Genomic DNA, 15,852 nt, shown 5'->3' with positions numbered 1-15,852 from the left:
AGCACACCAGGCCAACCGCATGGAGCCCCTGCTCCTCCTGACAGCAAGCTAATGCCTGGCCAGAGGGATGGGTCTGCATGAGCCCCACAGGTACCTCTCAGTGTCCGCACACTGCAGTGGGCACCAGGAGCACTTACCAGGGGTGGCATGTGCCCTCGGTGCATCTGGCCACTGGTGATCTGCAGCTGGGCCTGGGGCATAGTCCCCACTTGTAAGTTCTCGGGCCCCCCAGCCCCTGTGTGCATGATGGCTGGCAGGGCAACTGAGCACAGATCTGCCTTGCCTACACAGTTAAACTGCTGCTGCAGCACAGTCGACCTGCAAAGGGGGAAAAACAGCAGCTAGACCTGGGAGTGCTTGGAGGAACCTCCTCCCCAGATCAGCACCGCGGCTGCTCCCCACAAGGCTGTGTATGAGCCCCTAAGGGTGAAGGATGCCCATGGGATGCTGGGGAGCTGCAGCTTTCCTGCAGGCATGCAACACGGCATGCTGCTCGGTAGCTGACTCATGCCTGGCAGACTTACTTCTTTGGAAACACTGAGTCTTCCAGCATGGTGGACTCCTCATCCCCCTCTAGTCCAAAATGGTCTTTGCTCTTTTTCTGTGGAGGTGAAGAAAAAACACGTCAGCCAGCACGTGCCTCCCAGCCTCCCCACCACTGCCCAGTCTGGGGTACCTGCCAGCCCCATGGGATGTCCCCAGCTCCTCCAGCAGCACTGTGTGCCCAAGGGACACCTTGCACCACCCCAAGGAGAGGAGCTGGCTATAGGCAGGCTCCCCACACACCCAGACACTCGCCTTTTTCAGGATGATGTCGATGTAGCCGGCGATCAGCTGGGCGATCTGCTCTCCCTCCGTTGTCTGCACAGAGTAGTAGTCATCCTGGTAATCTCCAAAATCCTGCAACAGCACGGCACAGGGTTGCAGGATGCTGGCACCCGTCCTGAGCCCCTCTGGTATGTGCTAAGCACCCGTGGCCAGCCACTGTGCCAGGAATGGGGCTCAGCCCTTCCATCCACCCATCTTGGGGTCAGGAAAGGCAGGGGGAGCAGAGAAAGGCATCCCCACGGAGGGGAAGCACTCAGGAGACAAGCAGAGGGGCAAGGGCTGGAGCTGACCCCTACCAGGGTGAAGCTCTTGGGGGAGGCTGCCCAGCGCTTGATGTTGGTCAGGCTCCACTCCTGAATCACTTCCTTGGTTTTCTCGTCCACACGCATCACGCACTCCTTGGTGATCCCCAGCAGCCGTGGCACCAGCTTGTTCTTCTCCTTCATCTTCTCCTGTGGGCCAGAACAAAGGTGTGTGGGGCTGTCTCAAAGCTCTCTCGCCCCACAGCCTCGTGTGGCCAGCAAACACCCCCAAGGCCGCGCTTCCAGATGATGACAACTGCAGTGTGGGTCTTGAAAAGGACAAATGGAAAAGCATGAACCAAGGAGTGAGAAAGAAGCACAGAGGGAAAGCCAAAATAAGGGGCAAGACACAAGGAAAGCTGGAGCAATGTGGGTTGGGGTGAGGAGTGGATGGAGACAGGATTGATGAAGGGATGCTGGAAAAAGGGAATTTTGGCCAGCTAACATAAAAAGTGGGGCTGGGGAGCCACTGCTCTACCTTGACCAGGAAGAAGGAAACCCCGTAGGTCTTGAGGGAACGGGCAAGTTTCACGTAGCGAACTTTGGCCTCGATCTCGCTCATGTTCCCGCAGTTCTTGTGGGCCTGTAGCAACAATGAGAGGACATCAGGCCAGATCCATGGTCCCCTGACTGTGACACCATGCTGCCCCCCCCCCATCACAGCCTTCCCAGGCTCTCCCCACTCTGCCCTGCACATACCATAAAGATCTTGCGCTCCCCTTTCTGCTTGGTGTACTCCTTGGGCAAGAAGTCCTTGAGTCTGCCAAAAGACAGCAAAATCATCTGTAAGAGCACAGCTTGAAGCCATTCCATTTCGCCTATGAAGACGCCCAGCACAGAGCCTCGGACAAACCCTTGCCAGCGCAGAGAGTTTTTGGGAAGAGGAAGGATGTAGGAAAGGTCACTGCACTAATGACAATTCCAGGACCCAAAAGACTTCTCCTTAGGGCCACCTCTTCGCCCTCTGGGATGACGAAGCCCCAGGGGCTGTGAATCAGTGCAGGCACTAAGGGAGGATGCTGGCAGAGGCGCTGACACCCACAGGACACTCACTCCAGAAAGCCTGGCTTGTGCTTCTGCTCGTTGTGTGGCCCAAACTGGATCTGGCACTGGTAGCCAGCAAACTCACATGCTTTGTCAAACGAGATGGGGTGGGAACCATTAAGGATGTCATTCCGAGCCTACGTGGGAAGAGAAGACACCGGGATCTGCCCTGCTGCCTTCCACACCAGACGGGATTTGTGCCGGCACTGAGGATGTAACTGAGCATCCTGAAATACCCCCTATGGCTGCTCCTGGCCAAAAACCTCAATTGTGAGCCCTGATGGGGCTGGCACAGGGCAGCAGAGTGAGGCACACCTGTGCCAGGCACTGTACCTGCACGTAGAGCAGGTTGAGCTGCACAGGGTCTCGCGAGACCACGTTCTGGTCAGAGTAGAAGAACTTGCGTCGCAGCAGCAGCGTCTTGTCATCGATGCCTTGCTCACACAGGGTCCGGCCGTGATCCAGCCAGTTCACTGCAGGCAATGGCAGAGCATGAGCAGGGATGGACAGACACCCAGACAGGAGGCCCTGCTCCCATCCCCTCCGCCCCCTACGCAGGCTGACTCCATCCCCAGCGCTTGCCAGCACATACGCTCATCATCCGTGTGCAGCTTCTGCTTGAGCTTCTCCATCTTCTTCTCATCCCACAGCAGGGTCTTGTCCTTCTTGAGGGTGCCAGTGACCTCCTCCTTCTTCTCTTCCATGATCTCACGAACAAGGGAGTACTCATCATAGTTGGTGATGCCTGCAGGAGTGCATGGAACTGAGCTGGTGCCGCTCCCCTCCCCGAAGACCCTCCTGTCCCTTGCCACCTCCCTTCCTCCCTGACACCACTGCCCACCCTCTCACCAATTCGGGTGCATATTGTCATCAGTATGTCTGTGATGGTTTTGGAGTCATCAACCATGACTGTTTTCACCGTCCCATCCAGTTTGCGGATCTTCAGGGGCCACTGCTTCTTCTTGTACTCCATGGTGTCCTGCAGGCACAGCCAGCACAGCTCCCAGCAGTGGCACTGGGCACCTGCATCCCACCGAAGCACCTACAGCTCCAGCTGACCGCAGGGTGCATGATGCAGGGCAGGCATGCCCAATGCAAGATGGATGCTTACCCCATTGCGGAGCATGTAGTAGTCCAGAGCCTTCCCAGCCTCCAGCCAGATCCCTTTCTTTGGGTCTTCATCCGAGAGAAACAGCCCAAAATCGCTGGCTGGAAAACAGAGAGAGCCTCTGTCGGCATAGCCCTGGGCTGGATGAGACCAGTGCGCACAGTACAGCAGCACCCTGTATGCTGCAGCAAGCAGCCACAACTGCCACGAGCAGGAGGAAAGCCTGAGTGGGCAAAAAGCTGGCAAATGAGCATTAGGGTAGGTGTTTTACATCTATTTATCCACAGGAAAATTCATCTAAAGCACGCCTACGTAATGCTGACTCAGAGGTGACAGTCACAACTGAGGGAAGAGCTTGGAGTTGTGCTTGACAGCTCTCTAAAATCTTTGGTGTGAAACATAACAGCCAAAACATGATGATAAAATGCTGGGCATCATCAGGAAGGGTGCTGGGAACAAGGCAGAGGGCATCGAGAGGGGCAGCTAAAATGATGGACCAGGAAGATCAGCCACTCAGTACTAGGGACTGAAGAAGCTGGCACTCCTCATTTTGGGGAGGAGCAGGCCGGAAGAGGATATGCTGGAGGTTTACAAAGTCTCAGAGATGGTGAATTAGTGCAGAACTGATATTCTGTAAATCCTGACAGCTTGGGTGGGGGTACTGGATGGGTCTGCTGTTGCTGGAGCCCAGGGACAGCCCCGGTGCTCTTTTCGTAAGAAGCCAGCACCACACCAGGCTCTGCCCCTTTTCCTCCCCTCCAGCAGCTGCTTGGCTGGTCATTGGTTTTGTAAGCGGGCATTGCTGGCAGGGAAGGGGAAATTCCTGAGCTGCCCTGCGCCTGCCCACCTCATGCTGTGCTGAGGATCCTGCTAAACAGAACAGAAGAACCAGGGAGGCTGGTGTGTTTGTTTAAAAACAAACAAACAAACAAAACTATTTTCATAGCCAGTTTTAAGAGGATAATTCTAAAGCTCTGAAAACTGAGCAGCTTGTCTGGATCCTTAGCTCAGGAGGGGAGAGGCGCTTCCCGAAATAGGGCAAAAGCAGAGCTGGAAGCTCGCGCCTGAGCCCAGCATGGCAGCTCAGCACAGAGCATGTGGGGATGTTGCATTTCAGACACAAAACCCAGGCCAAAAACAGGGGAATTGAGTAACACCTGGCCCAGTGGCTTAGGACCCCTCTCCCGGTCCAGAGAGAGCAGGAAAGCACGCTCAGGATGGGTTTGCTGGGGTAGGGTGTGCTCAGATTTAATTAACAGGGCCCTGCTAAAGGTGACAAAACACAAGAGCAGCTCAAAAAGGGATCCACAAGTGCTACTAGGTAGGGGCAGCAAAGAGAAACAACAGCTGCAAGGATCAAATAGGAAAAGAAGAGCTCTGAGCTAGAGACGAGGTAAAAACAGATAAATGGAAGATCTATATCCGAGGTTCCCAAAATTGCAACCCAAATCCTTTGGGAGGGCTGGGGGCACGGTAGTGGGGAAGGGAAGACAGCAAGGAGCAGCAGTGCTGAGCTCAGTCCTGTTTCCAGCAAGGTCGAGCTCCAGCTGTTCTAGGGAAAACTGTGAGCAACCAGACAGGAACTCAGGCACGAGCAGCTCCCTTTAAGGTTTTCTCCTCGCCCCTTAGAGCAGCTTGGCTTGGGCCCAGGGGCAGGAAATGCATTGGCTGAGGATCTGTCTAAACACCCAGCCCTCCCCCAAAACTGAAAGCTGTGGTCACACAGAGCAAGAAGGCATTTCCTGTGCTCCACCAGGAATCCGCTGCTCCCAGATGTATTCGCCTTCCCCTCCTCCCATGGTCCCCATGCCGTGGCCAATCCCTGCCCAATGTGGGGCTTGGTGGAGGGCCACAGGAATCACCAGGGCACAACTTGCATTGTGAGGTTTTTGTCATCAGCTTAATTCTGAGTCTGACAGCAGCAGGGAGATATTAGAGCTGAAAAAGCTCAGCGAGGTAGCAGCGCACCAGCACGTCACAGCCTCATGGAGAGCCACTGGGGAGGGCTATCTATTTCCCAAGAAAGGAAAAGTTAACTTATATGGTATATGAACACCCACTGGGAGCACTGCAACTGTTCAAACCCACATAGCCTTGGCCAGCTTAACAAATACATGCAGGAGAGAGGAGACAAGACAGGCAAGGAGCAGGCTCAAAGAGCTTGACCAGTATTTCACTTCCCATGTGTTCTCCTACCACCCTGAGCCCCCACATTTTGTCCGAGGCATAAATGAGGGAGACCAAAGAGCCCCAAGCTTTGGTCCCGTGCTCAATACACTGACAGGGAGCATCGAGGCGCAGAGGAGATCGAGGGGAACACTTTTCAGGCTGCAGGAACTATCAGTTATTCTTATTTACCTATTTTTAAGCAAGCAACCTTACAAGATGACAATCTGCACCCTGAACACGTAGGTCAAGTCAGCTCCTCTCGGAGCTTTTTGTGACCACAACCCTGCATGGCAGGGACACTGCCTTCATTTTTGGGAGCCTGTCCACCCAGCGAAGGGCTCTCCAGGCCAAGCAGTGATATCAGAACAACCTCTCCCAATGTGCTGGCAGAGCAGGACCTGCAATGCTTTGTCCAGCAACACCTGAGTATACTGGCATCACTGCATGCAAGGGAAGGTCTCCAGACCTCCAAAAGCAGCCATGGTGCTTGGATGAACATGAGAGTATCTTCGTGGATGAGGACTGTGCACCAAACACTAGTCGGATGTACTGGCTCCAACAAAAACCCTGCTTTGCACAAAAGCTTCTGAGGTTCAGAATCAAGTTTCTTTGCCCCTGGTGGTGCCTAGGCACTCCTCTCCCTTGAACCTTGCTCTGCCCATGCCATGGGGAGCACCCAACACGTACCCCATTGCTACTCTCTTCTAGGTGCAGAAACCCAGGCCTGTGTGGGGATGAAACAGGAAAGGGAGGCTGTGAAATGTCTTTTTTTTTTTTTTTTAGGGGACTGAACAGCCATTTGCTGAGCAGCAACAGGTTGTGAACAGCCTGAAATAAATTTGGCTTGTTTAAAGCTGCAGTAGTGGGAAGGGGGCTTTCTGTCCTGAAAATACCAGTGCCTACCAGTGCCTAAAGGAAGCCTGTCCCAGGCAGGTGAGAGGCTGTTTAGGGCAGTTCCAGGGGCATGAAAAGAAGAAAAAGGAGATGCAGCTGGGAAAGCAGAGACCGGGCAGCAGGAGAGGACAGGGGATGAGCCCAAGAGCAGGGCAGAGCCTTGTCCCTGCACCACACGGCCAAGATGGGGTCACTGGGGCTTGGTGACTGGCCACACCGCGGACTTACACCGTCTCATCTGTGCCTCAGGCACCCGCTCCCAGATCATGCGGCAGGCATCGTACACCATGGTGGAGGGCTCGAACTGCATCGTCTTCACCACACTGCCAATGCTGATCTTCAGCAAGAGGGCAACCATGGTGGTGGCTGGACTGTTCCCACTCCTACGTCACCTTCCAGAGGACACAACTGGGTCAGCTCTCCTTGCCAGGCCCCCACGCATACCCCAGGGACCTGATGGTGGCCGAGATCTTCTCAGCTGGAGATGTGTGTGCCCACTCCACCATACATGCGTGGACGTGGCAGTGGGGGAGCAGAGATTAGGGCTTGGCTCCCCAACCAGGCAAGGGACAGGGGTGGCAACTGTGAAGGTCCTTCATGGACACAAGGGCTTCAGATGAAGCTCTTTGCTCATCACCTCACTACACGCAAGGGTGGTCTGGTGCTCTGGCCAGGACCATCACTGAGTGGATTCTGTTCATGTGCAGCAGTGGCCGCAGCCCTCAACCAACAGTGAGGAGGAAATGTGCCAGCAGCATGGCGAGATAAGGTGGGACAGCATGACAGAAGGGGTTTTAATTATAACTACCATGACACAGAAGCTGCAAGAGGAAAACCCCACTTTGACCCAAGACCAGTAGTGTCTGGCTCCACTATCAGTGAGCAGTGGTCCCACGTGGGCAACCCAAGGTGCCAAGCCTGGAAACCCTGTGTGTGCTTCCTGGGGGTGCAGAGCTCTCAGGGAGGAGACAGGGACACCTGCGCTAGGGGGCACAGGTGATGCTGGGTCAAGATCCAGCTCTCAGTGCTCCCCTGCTCGACGCAAACTTCTGCCCCACTGCCAAGGGGCAACTTGCCCATCCCTGCCCCGCTCAGCAGTGCCCCTGACCCCATGCTCCTTCCCCTGCCCTCTGGAGCCTGCTGGCTTCCATCGGGGCTGACCCGCTCCAGGCTCCCTCAAGCTGCAGCTGGCTGAAGGAGGCACAAATCCTGGTGGATGCACACCATGTTTGCCCGAGGCTGAGCGGGAGTACGGTGTCACCTCCACTAGCACATGGAGCCGCTCCAGCTGTGCATTCCTGAGCCATTTGGCAATGCTGCTTGCAGGAGCCCTCACAACAGAGGCCCTCAGCCCCCACCAACTAGGAATGTAACACAAGCGGGGCCCCTGTGCATGCACCCTGCCCTGCAGCCCCTGGACAGGATGAGTCCCCAACACTGGGCAGGTTGTGGTGCAGTGTGGACGAGGAGTAGCCAGTGCTGGAAGGGGCTTTTTGAGCGTTTCACAGGCAGGGTGGGCCGCTACAGTCAGTGGGCTGGTGTTTGTCATCTTCCCTATATCTAAAAATATTCTAGATCTGAGCACAGGGCTGCTTTCCATCTCTGCCCCTGAGCCACCCTGGGGAAAGGACGTGCTGTCTCCAGGACAGGGACTAGGACCAATAGGAGCATAGCACAATAAAATTAACTCTACCCCAGCCCAAACCAGGACGTTACAAAGGAAACATGGTGATAGAGCAAAAAATGATGGTGCGAGCAGGCAGGAACCCTTCCAGCCATGCTGTGAGGCTACCAGCATGATGACTATCCCAGCAGCCCTACTCTTGAGCTTTTTGACAAAAACAGTGAGTTCAGAGGAATATAACACTCTGCAGGGCAAGCTGGAACACGTGCTGAATAGGAAATACACCATTTTACAGCAGGATAGGGGCAGCTTCATGCCATGTGCGCTCTTCCAGCTCAGTACAGACCCACAGGTCCTCCACAACCATCAGCAGCTGCATGTGGCCAACGCCAGCAGCCTCACACCTTGCTGAAAGCAGAGTGCTGCCTCACAAGTGAGGCACTGAGGGCTTAGGGGGAAAAGGATACTTGTACTTGGCGTTACAGCTTCACACCAGACGTAACGCTGCAGACACTTATATACAAGGTGCTTAAAACATCAAGCAAGTAGCCAGAGGCAAGCGAGATGGTTCAGTGCTATTTCCATGTTTTGAGAAAACGCTTTATGCTCCAGGCAGCTGAGCTTTGCTCCCATCAGTCTCTAAAGCAGAAGTGGTCTCTGCTATTTAAAGCAGCACATCTCAAACCTCAGAGCAATCTGGCGGTGGCTCATCACATGAGGTTTGCAAATCTGTCTGGGTGCCTCCTCCAGACACAGCGCCCAAGCTGCGGCCATGTGGTGGTGAAGCCCCAGGTGGCTTCTGCCTTGGGGTGCCACGTCAAGGACAGGAGTGGGCATGTCTGCATTTCAATTGAAAAAGCAACAGAAGTCATTCCAGAGCATGGTTCTGCTGCCATGCTGAAGCTGCAGGAACATCTTGGAGGCTCCAGGCTGGTGACACTGGTGCTGTCCCCCCAGAGCAAGCTGGCACTGGGGGCACCTTGAGCACTGCCCACCCACTGGGCAGAGGGGCTGCAGCACTGGTGTTACACTCGGCACAAAGCAGCCACAGCGACAAAGTGTAAAGTGATGGAAGAGGACAGCCAGCCTCATGCCATCCCTCAGGAAGGGGAAAAAAAAGAATAAAAAGGAGAAAAAAGACTTGACAAATGCACACCACATTTCTGCACTGGCTACGCTGCAGGGAAAGCAAACAAGTCAGCAATCGCTTACTGGTATGCGAAGGCAGATATGCCAGCGCAGCAGCAGTGTGGCCAGCTGAAGGCACTTCTGCATTTCGCTGTAAGCTCTTCCTCCATGATGCAGCCCCACCAGCAGCAGATGCCTTTTGTCCCTCCACCTCCCACACCCCAGCAGGGGCCACTGGCCCCAGGAGCGAGGTTTCCATCCTGTACATAATTGCTGCAATTCTGTCTACTGACCTGAGAGTACTGCTGCAACAACAGGTACAGGGCAAGTTTTACATTAACAACAATAATAATAAAAAATATAAAGCCCTGTGGGGTTTTTGTTATGCCAGAGGCTGTGCTTGAAGATAGCCTCCACAGCACACTGATGGCAAGTTTCCAGGAGCTGCAGACCTTTATCAAACAGATTTCTCTCTTTTCACTATACTGGTGCTGAAGGAAGCTCTGGGTATTACTGCCACACTGAACTGTCCCTGGGAAAGGCCCTGCACCAGGTGGGGCCCAGCCCTGGCTGCAGGAAACTCTCCCAGCCCTTCTGCCTGGGGTCCACAGCCAGCCTCAGCCTTGCCACTCTGCCAAAGCCTCCTGTGAAGGTTTGGGTGGTGATGCAGGAACAGGAGCAGCCTGCAGCAGCTGGGAAGGTCTAGAATTCTTTTTTATTTTGTTGTGGTTGTTTTTCTTCCTTTTAATCTCAGAGAAGGCAAAACAATTGCTAGGCCACATGTACGGCTAGGTCTTGAGGCACCACTGCAACGCCTACTTGCCTAGCCCAGCACCTGTGCCCATAGCAGAAGCGTGGCTTCATGGGCTGGAAGTGCCAGAACATGGAGGCATTCCTGCTGGGACAGTAGCACGGAGCTGCTGGTGGTGGCAGAGGTAGATGACAGCCCCTCCTCCTCCTCCTCCTCCTCCTCCTCCTCTGAGCCGCGGCGTTTCCTCGCCCCACTCTCCCCCAGCCCCTAGAGTCCCCGGTACAGCGGCTCCCGCCCCAGGGGTCCAACCGCCGACAGGGTCGCCGCGCTGCGGCGTGGCCCGGCCCCAAGCCCGATAAGCGGGAAGGGGGGGGGGAGGCGGGGGCGGGGGAAGTGAGGGGTGTCCTGGAGCACCGGGACCCTCCCGGTAAGGAGTCCCCGCGCTAGGCGAGGCCGCGTCGCCCGCGCCCCCGGCCCCGTACCTGTGCGCGAGCAAGAACAGCGCGCCAGGCCCGCCGAGGCTGTGCAGCAGCGGGACGGCACCGCCCGCTTCCCGCCCCGCCGGCCCACGCCGCGCATGCGCTAGGCCCCGTGCGCCACTGGACAGAGCGGTGCGGTGGCCTCGGTCCCCACACATCGCCACCCATGACCCCCACCGGGCATTCCCAACAGACCAGTACCGCACCCACCCCCACTCCGCCGCCGCCCGCGGGCAGCTCCCAGCTCCTGCCTCGCCGCGCGCGCTCCCGTGCCATCGGTCAATGGCGGGGCTCGCGCCACTGCATCACCCGGGGGCGGAGCGAGGTGAGGCGGGACTGTGTGGTGCTGTGCGAGGGCTTCTGGGAAGGCGGTGGCGTCACTGGCGGGTGGTGGATGCAACGTCCAGGTGAGGCTATGACTGGGTCCACGATGGGGGCTGGGTTGGGGTTGTTCTCGTTCACTTGGTGGCTCCGCGGTTGGGGGCGGGAGCGTGCGCCCGCGCCTTCCTGGGGCTCTTCTGTCAGCCTTGTCTCTTGCTGTCTGCCCTGTGCGTGCTGCTGGGGCATAGAGGCCTGGCTGGTCCCGCTCTCTTTCACTGCTCTGCCAACGTCCGAAGCCCTGCTGCCCCATCCTGCTTCACTTTTCCTTTTTCCTCCTCCCTCCGGGGCACCTGTCTGAAGCCTAAAAGCTTCTTGGTGTCCCGGGTGCCTTTATGTTCAGCGGCACCACCACCAAAGGCCTGGGACTCACTATGGGTGTCTCGTTCAGATGGCGTGCCCAGAGGACCTGGCTGCCCTGGCAGACAAGGACCTGCTTGGCTTTCTCTTCAGCAATGACACTCATGACACTGTAGACCCAGGGGAGGAGAACCTCTTGCTGGAGGACTGGGGCCTGCCAGGGCCCAAGGTGAGTTCTGCAGGAATCTGGAGGCTGCTGGGTTTGGCTCCCTGCTTAGCAGAAGGCTTTTCTCCACAGCTCCTAAACAAGGAGATGGATGATTTCATCAGCCACATGCTGAGCCCCTGTAAAAATGAACCAGGCCCACTGCAGGGCTGTTCATCTGCTGACAGTGACAGCGGCATTTCTGAGGATCTGAATCTGTTCCATAGCCCTGGCAGTGACTTTGCCAGCAGCCCTCAGAGCTTGGATATTGTGCAGTTTGATCACAGTTATTCCCTCCATCAAGACTGGCCTGCACTGGAAAGCATGAGGGCTGATATGGCAGAAGGAGATGTTTCCATTGACTTTGGTAAGTGATGTGTGTGTGGGGGGGTCTTTTTGTCCTAGCTACAGGCGGTGCCGTGCCTAGCAGAAAAGCACCCTGACACAGGTTTTGTGTGGGGGCACAAAGTAGCAATGGAGAGACAAGTTTCATGGTTTTCTGCTGCCATAAAATTGCAATTCCATGCTACTCAAATCTGGCTGGTGAGGTGTTTGTGCTGCTTCACTGAGGCCCATAGCTTGACTCTCCTTTCCTTCCCCAGAGACATGGACGGGTTTGGAAAGCACAACTGAGGCACTGGAACAGAGCTCCAGTTTCCCGATTGCCATTGATGTGGATGCCAGACCCCAGCTCATGCCTAGAGCCACCATGCAGATACCAACAGCTGTGCCTAAGGAAGCGTGTGGTGGTGTGCCCAGCCTTTGCTTCTCATCCCATCTCCCCTTTTTTCTAGTCTTGGCTACTCTGAGGGATATCTTTGGGGAAAGCGTGATAGTGCTTTAGGAGAGCTTATCCTCGTTCTGCATGCCTTCTCTGTCCTGGGGTGGATCCCTCCTCCCTTTACTTTGGATTCTCAGTAGGTATATTTCTGCTGTTTTCCAGCCTGACTTCCCAGAACTGATGCTGACTGATGAAGAGAGGCAACTCCTGGAGAAAGAAGGTGTTTCATTGCCAACCTGTCTGCCACCGACCAAAGTGAGTTCTCACTGCAGCCCGTCACTCCCAAACAGACTTGGATTCCTCAAACACTTCAGCACTGAAAATGTAGGACGGTGCCTCGACGGGGCAGTGTACGGCAGGATTCAGGGTCCTGCTCCTTCCTTCAGTGCCCTGGCTGCTCTCAGTCTTCCCCCCCCCCCCCCCTTGTGACTGATTGCAGGAGGCAGTTACACTACAAGTGCTTTCAGCCTTCTTCCCACCTGCCTGGTGGCTCATGACCTGCATGCTTTTCATCTTCCTTCAGTGTGCTTTGCTTTTCTGGTATACTGGGAAACTGCCAGTATTATCAGCAGGTCAGAGTTTGCCTTGCAGCTTGTGCAGTTCATTCACTGGTGTGGGAAGAGCAGAGGACAAAAATACATAGGTTTCTGCCTTTCTAAGCAAGGTTGAGTGCTATGCAGGATTTGTAAGGGCTAGGCTGCCATCACCTTGGAGTGACTGCTAATGAGAAATGGCTCTTGCAGGCTGAGGAGCAGCTTCTGAAGAATGTGTGTCAAAAGATCTGGAACAAGCAGTCAGCCCAGGACAGTCATCACAGGAAGAAGATCTATGTGGATGGCCTGGAAAACAGGTATGGGTACACAGCAGCTGTGCTGCTTCTGGGGTCTTGCCACCATGGGCAGAAAGAGCAAACCTGATGATCCTTGTGGGTCCCTTCCAACTCAGGATATTCTATGATTCTCTGTTTTTCCCCTATGCTGTTTGTCTGTCCTGGGCAGGGTGGCAGCCTGCACAGCTCAGAACCACGAGCTGCAGAAGAAGGTGCAGCTCCTGCAGAAGCAGAACATGCGAGTTTTCTTTGGATGTGGCAGGAGATGTGGTGGGTAAGGTTGTTCCTCTGCTTGGGATTGTGGTCTGTCACTGGCTGCAAAAGGGAAGGAGGGGTGCGCAGCTTGTGGATCAACTGCTGTGCTAACCTGCTGTGCCTGCTCTCCTTCAGGTCTCTGCTTGAGCAGCTGCACAAACTGCAGGCTTTGGTGAAACAGTCCACCACCAAAATGACCACATTGAGCACCTGCGTCATGGTGAGTAGCTTCAGCTCCAGTGTTTGGGAAGGGGCCTCGGCTGTCCCCATAAGTTTGGGAGACAGGTGTTTATTGCAGCCAGTAATGCCTTTTCATATCCTTTTGCTGCGAGCTCTGCTGATCTTGTTTCCAGGTCCTGGTTCTGTCCTGCCTCATTCTCTCGCCCAGTTTCTACTCATTTGGGAGCAGAGGGCTGCATCCAGAGCTTGGAGGTGAGTGCCCAGGGGGCTGAGCATGGTTCCAGGGAAAGTGCTGCCCTCCAGGGTAGAGCACTTCCCACAGAGCCCAAATTCTCAGACACTTCCAACCCAAGAGCCCCTCACCTATGATGAGCATATGGTTTGTCTTCCCTTTCTCAGTCCAGTTCCAGACCCTTCCCCAGCCCCGTTGCAGAGACCTTCCCAAGGTTAGGGGTGATATCAGAACTGCCCAGATCTGCTGTCACTTGGAGTGCAGGCTGTGCTTGGGCTTGGCTGCTGTGAAGCATCCTCACCCCACCTCCCTGGGAGGAGGCAGCCCTGATTGAACAGTTTGTTCTCCTCTCACGGGCTTGGTGGTGGCCTGTGCTTAGTAGGATAACAAGAGGTTGATGGATCCTGCTCTTGAGTTGGGAATGATGAGGCAGCTCTCCCTCTTACAGCGCTATTGCAGCAGATTCGTGAGTTCCTGAACCAGGCTTGGCAGACAGCACACAGCAGGCAAGAGGAAGCTGTGCTGGAGAGGCTCAGCCCCGAGCCTGAGGACACCTCACTGTTGGGCAGCCTCAGTCAGTCACAGGAAGAGGGGCAGAGTCCACCCAAGCCTGATTCAACAGCAACTCATCCTCTGACCCTCCTGCAACAGCAGGCTCCGAGCTGAGCCATCCCCAGCTGCAGGAGCAGCGCTCCTGGAGTGACCCCTTGCACTCTGAGGTGCTGGTGCCATGGAAAGCCAAGAGTCAGGAGTGGGTGGAGCGTGCTGCCACTGTTGTCATCCAGCAGCACCATGCTGATGAGATGTGACCATCACCTCCTGCTTGCTGCCTACCAGGGTGAGGCAGGGCACCCTGTCAGGGAGAGACAAGCAGAACTGTGTCAACAGAGAATCTGTCAAAGCAAATGCTTTTAAATAATCTCCTGATTGCTGGCAGCTCAGGGTTTACCAGAGAAGAATCATTTTACAGGTGATCTATTCCTACACCCTGCTTTGTATATCTGTAACAGGAGCCTGCCTGAGATGGGGTGGAAAGCTCTGGGAGCTTTGTTGCCTTCCTCCTGGGCTGGGGAAGGGCTGTGGTATGGAGAGTGAAGGCAGCTGGGCCTGAGATGCCAATACCTGATCTGACTGGAGGCAGGTGGTGCAGAATGCTGCTGTTCATCTCCATCTGGGCAGGAAAGAAGCAGAACAGGCTCAGTCCTGCCCTTCTTACTGTGTCTGGTAGCCACAAGCACTTCTTCCTTGTCTCTCCCCAGTAATTCTGCAGTGCTGTCTGGTGTTTGGGTGTGAGATGGCAAGCTGGATAGTGACCTTCAGTGACAGGCAGTGGTCCTGCCCTTGCGACAGCCCCTATGCTTCCCCTGTTTCTGGTAGCTGTTGAGCCATGGGCTCGCTGCTGGCCTGGGTAGAGAAGGTGTTGGGGATTCCCAAGCTGTGTGAGCCAGTTCCCTTCACAGGGGCTGAGCCTTTCTTCTTTCACAGCCCAAAGCCAGACTTCTGCCCCTTGGGGAGAAGGAGCAAGGCTACTAAGGGGGAGCAGACCCAAGAGCTGTGAAGCCTCTTGCTCTTCTGAAGACTTTCCTGTCTGCAGGCTGGGTCTGGAGCTGTGCCAAGCTTTGCAGTGAGGCAGTCAGCTGGCTCTAGCTGCTCTGTGGGGTGCAGCAGCTGCTCTGTGAGCTGGAGCTTGGTGTCCTTCCTGCAGTACAGCCCGGTGGTACCTGCTGAGCACCTCTCCTTGCCCTACTTCAGATCTAAGCTGGTGAGGATGTTTCATTGTTAATGAAGTGGAAATAAAATATGCTGTCTGTGTAACTGTGCCCTCCATGGTCTTTTCAGTCTGGGATTGGGCTGACCAGGTGAGGCTGGGCAAGGGGCTGGGAGTATCACAGAAGTACCCCCAAGTGCAGGAGCCCCACTTCCAGTCTAGCAGAGGCTGGGGATGTGTGAACACCCTGGAAACAGTTTGGGACAAACAGGTGTTGCCAGTACACATCAATGACACCCGTGTATGGGGAGTGGCGGCAGCAGGCCCATAGCACCATGTCATGCACAGTGGCACTTAGCACAGCAGAACTAAGTAACTTCCCTTGGAGGAAGTGCAAGGAGCTGTTGTCTGCTCCCACTTCTGCTTTTGTAACAAGAAACTGCACAATTGCAGGAAGTGGAGCAAAGCTGGAGTGGTGTAATAGCCCCCATCCCCTCAGCCAGGGGGCCCAGGGCTGACCCTGCCAATGGGAAGGCAATGGTTGCTAAATGAAGGCTGTGTGCTGAGCTCAGTTGGGATCACTGGATCCATGGAGGCACCAGCAGCTCCTGAGCTCAGGCTGTAGAGCCCAGCATGAGGTTTGGGGTGCGGGAACCC

General features: G+C 55.4%; 1 protein-coding gene across 1 annotated transcript; it reads left to right on the top strand.

Annotated features, from left to right (window-relative positions):
* Positions 1-10,688: 10,688 nt before the first annotated feature.
* Positions 10,689-15,037, top strand: LOC116501463 (cyclic AMP-responsive element-binding protein 3-like). Its single transcript, XM_032207052.1, is given in 11 exon segments — positions 10,689-10,734; positions 11,097-11,234; positions 11,304-11,577; positions 11,813-11,937; positions 12,154-12,246; positions 12,735-12,841; positions 12,990-13,094; positions 13,211-13,295; positions 13,429-13,507; positions 13,936-14,097; positions 14,100-15,037. Coding segments are annotated over 10 exon segments (1,365 nt in total). The 5' UTR covers positions 10,689-10,734; the 3' UTR covers positions 14,297-15,037.
* Positions 15,038-15,852: the final 815 nt, after the last annotated feature.

The sequence above is a fragment of the Aythya fuligula genome, chromosome W (assembly GCF_009819795.1).
Source record: "Aythya fuligula isolate bAytFul2 chromosome W, bAytFul2.pri, whole genome shotgun sequence".
Taxonomy (NCBI): domain Eukaryota; kingdom Metazoa; phylum Chordata; class Aves; order Anseriformes; family Anatidae; genus Aythya; species Aythya fuligula.
This window is presented reverse-complemented; position numbering and strand designations above follow the sequence as displayed.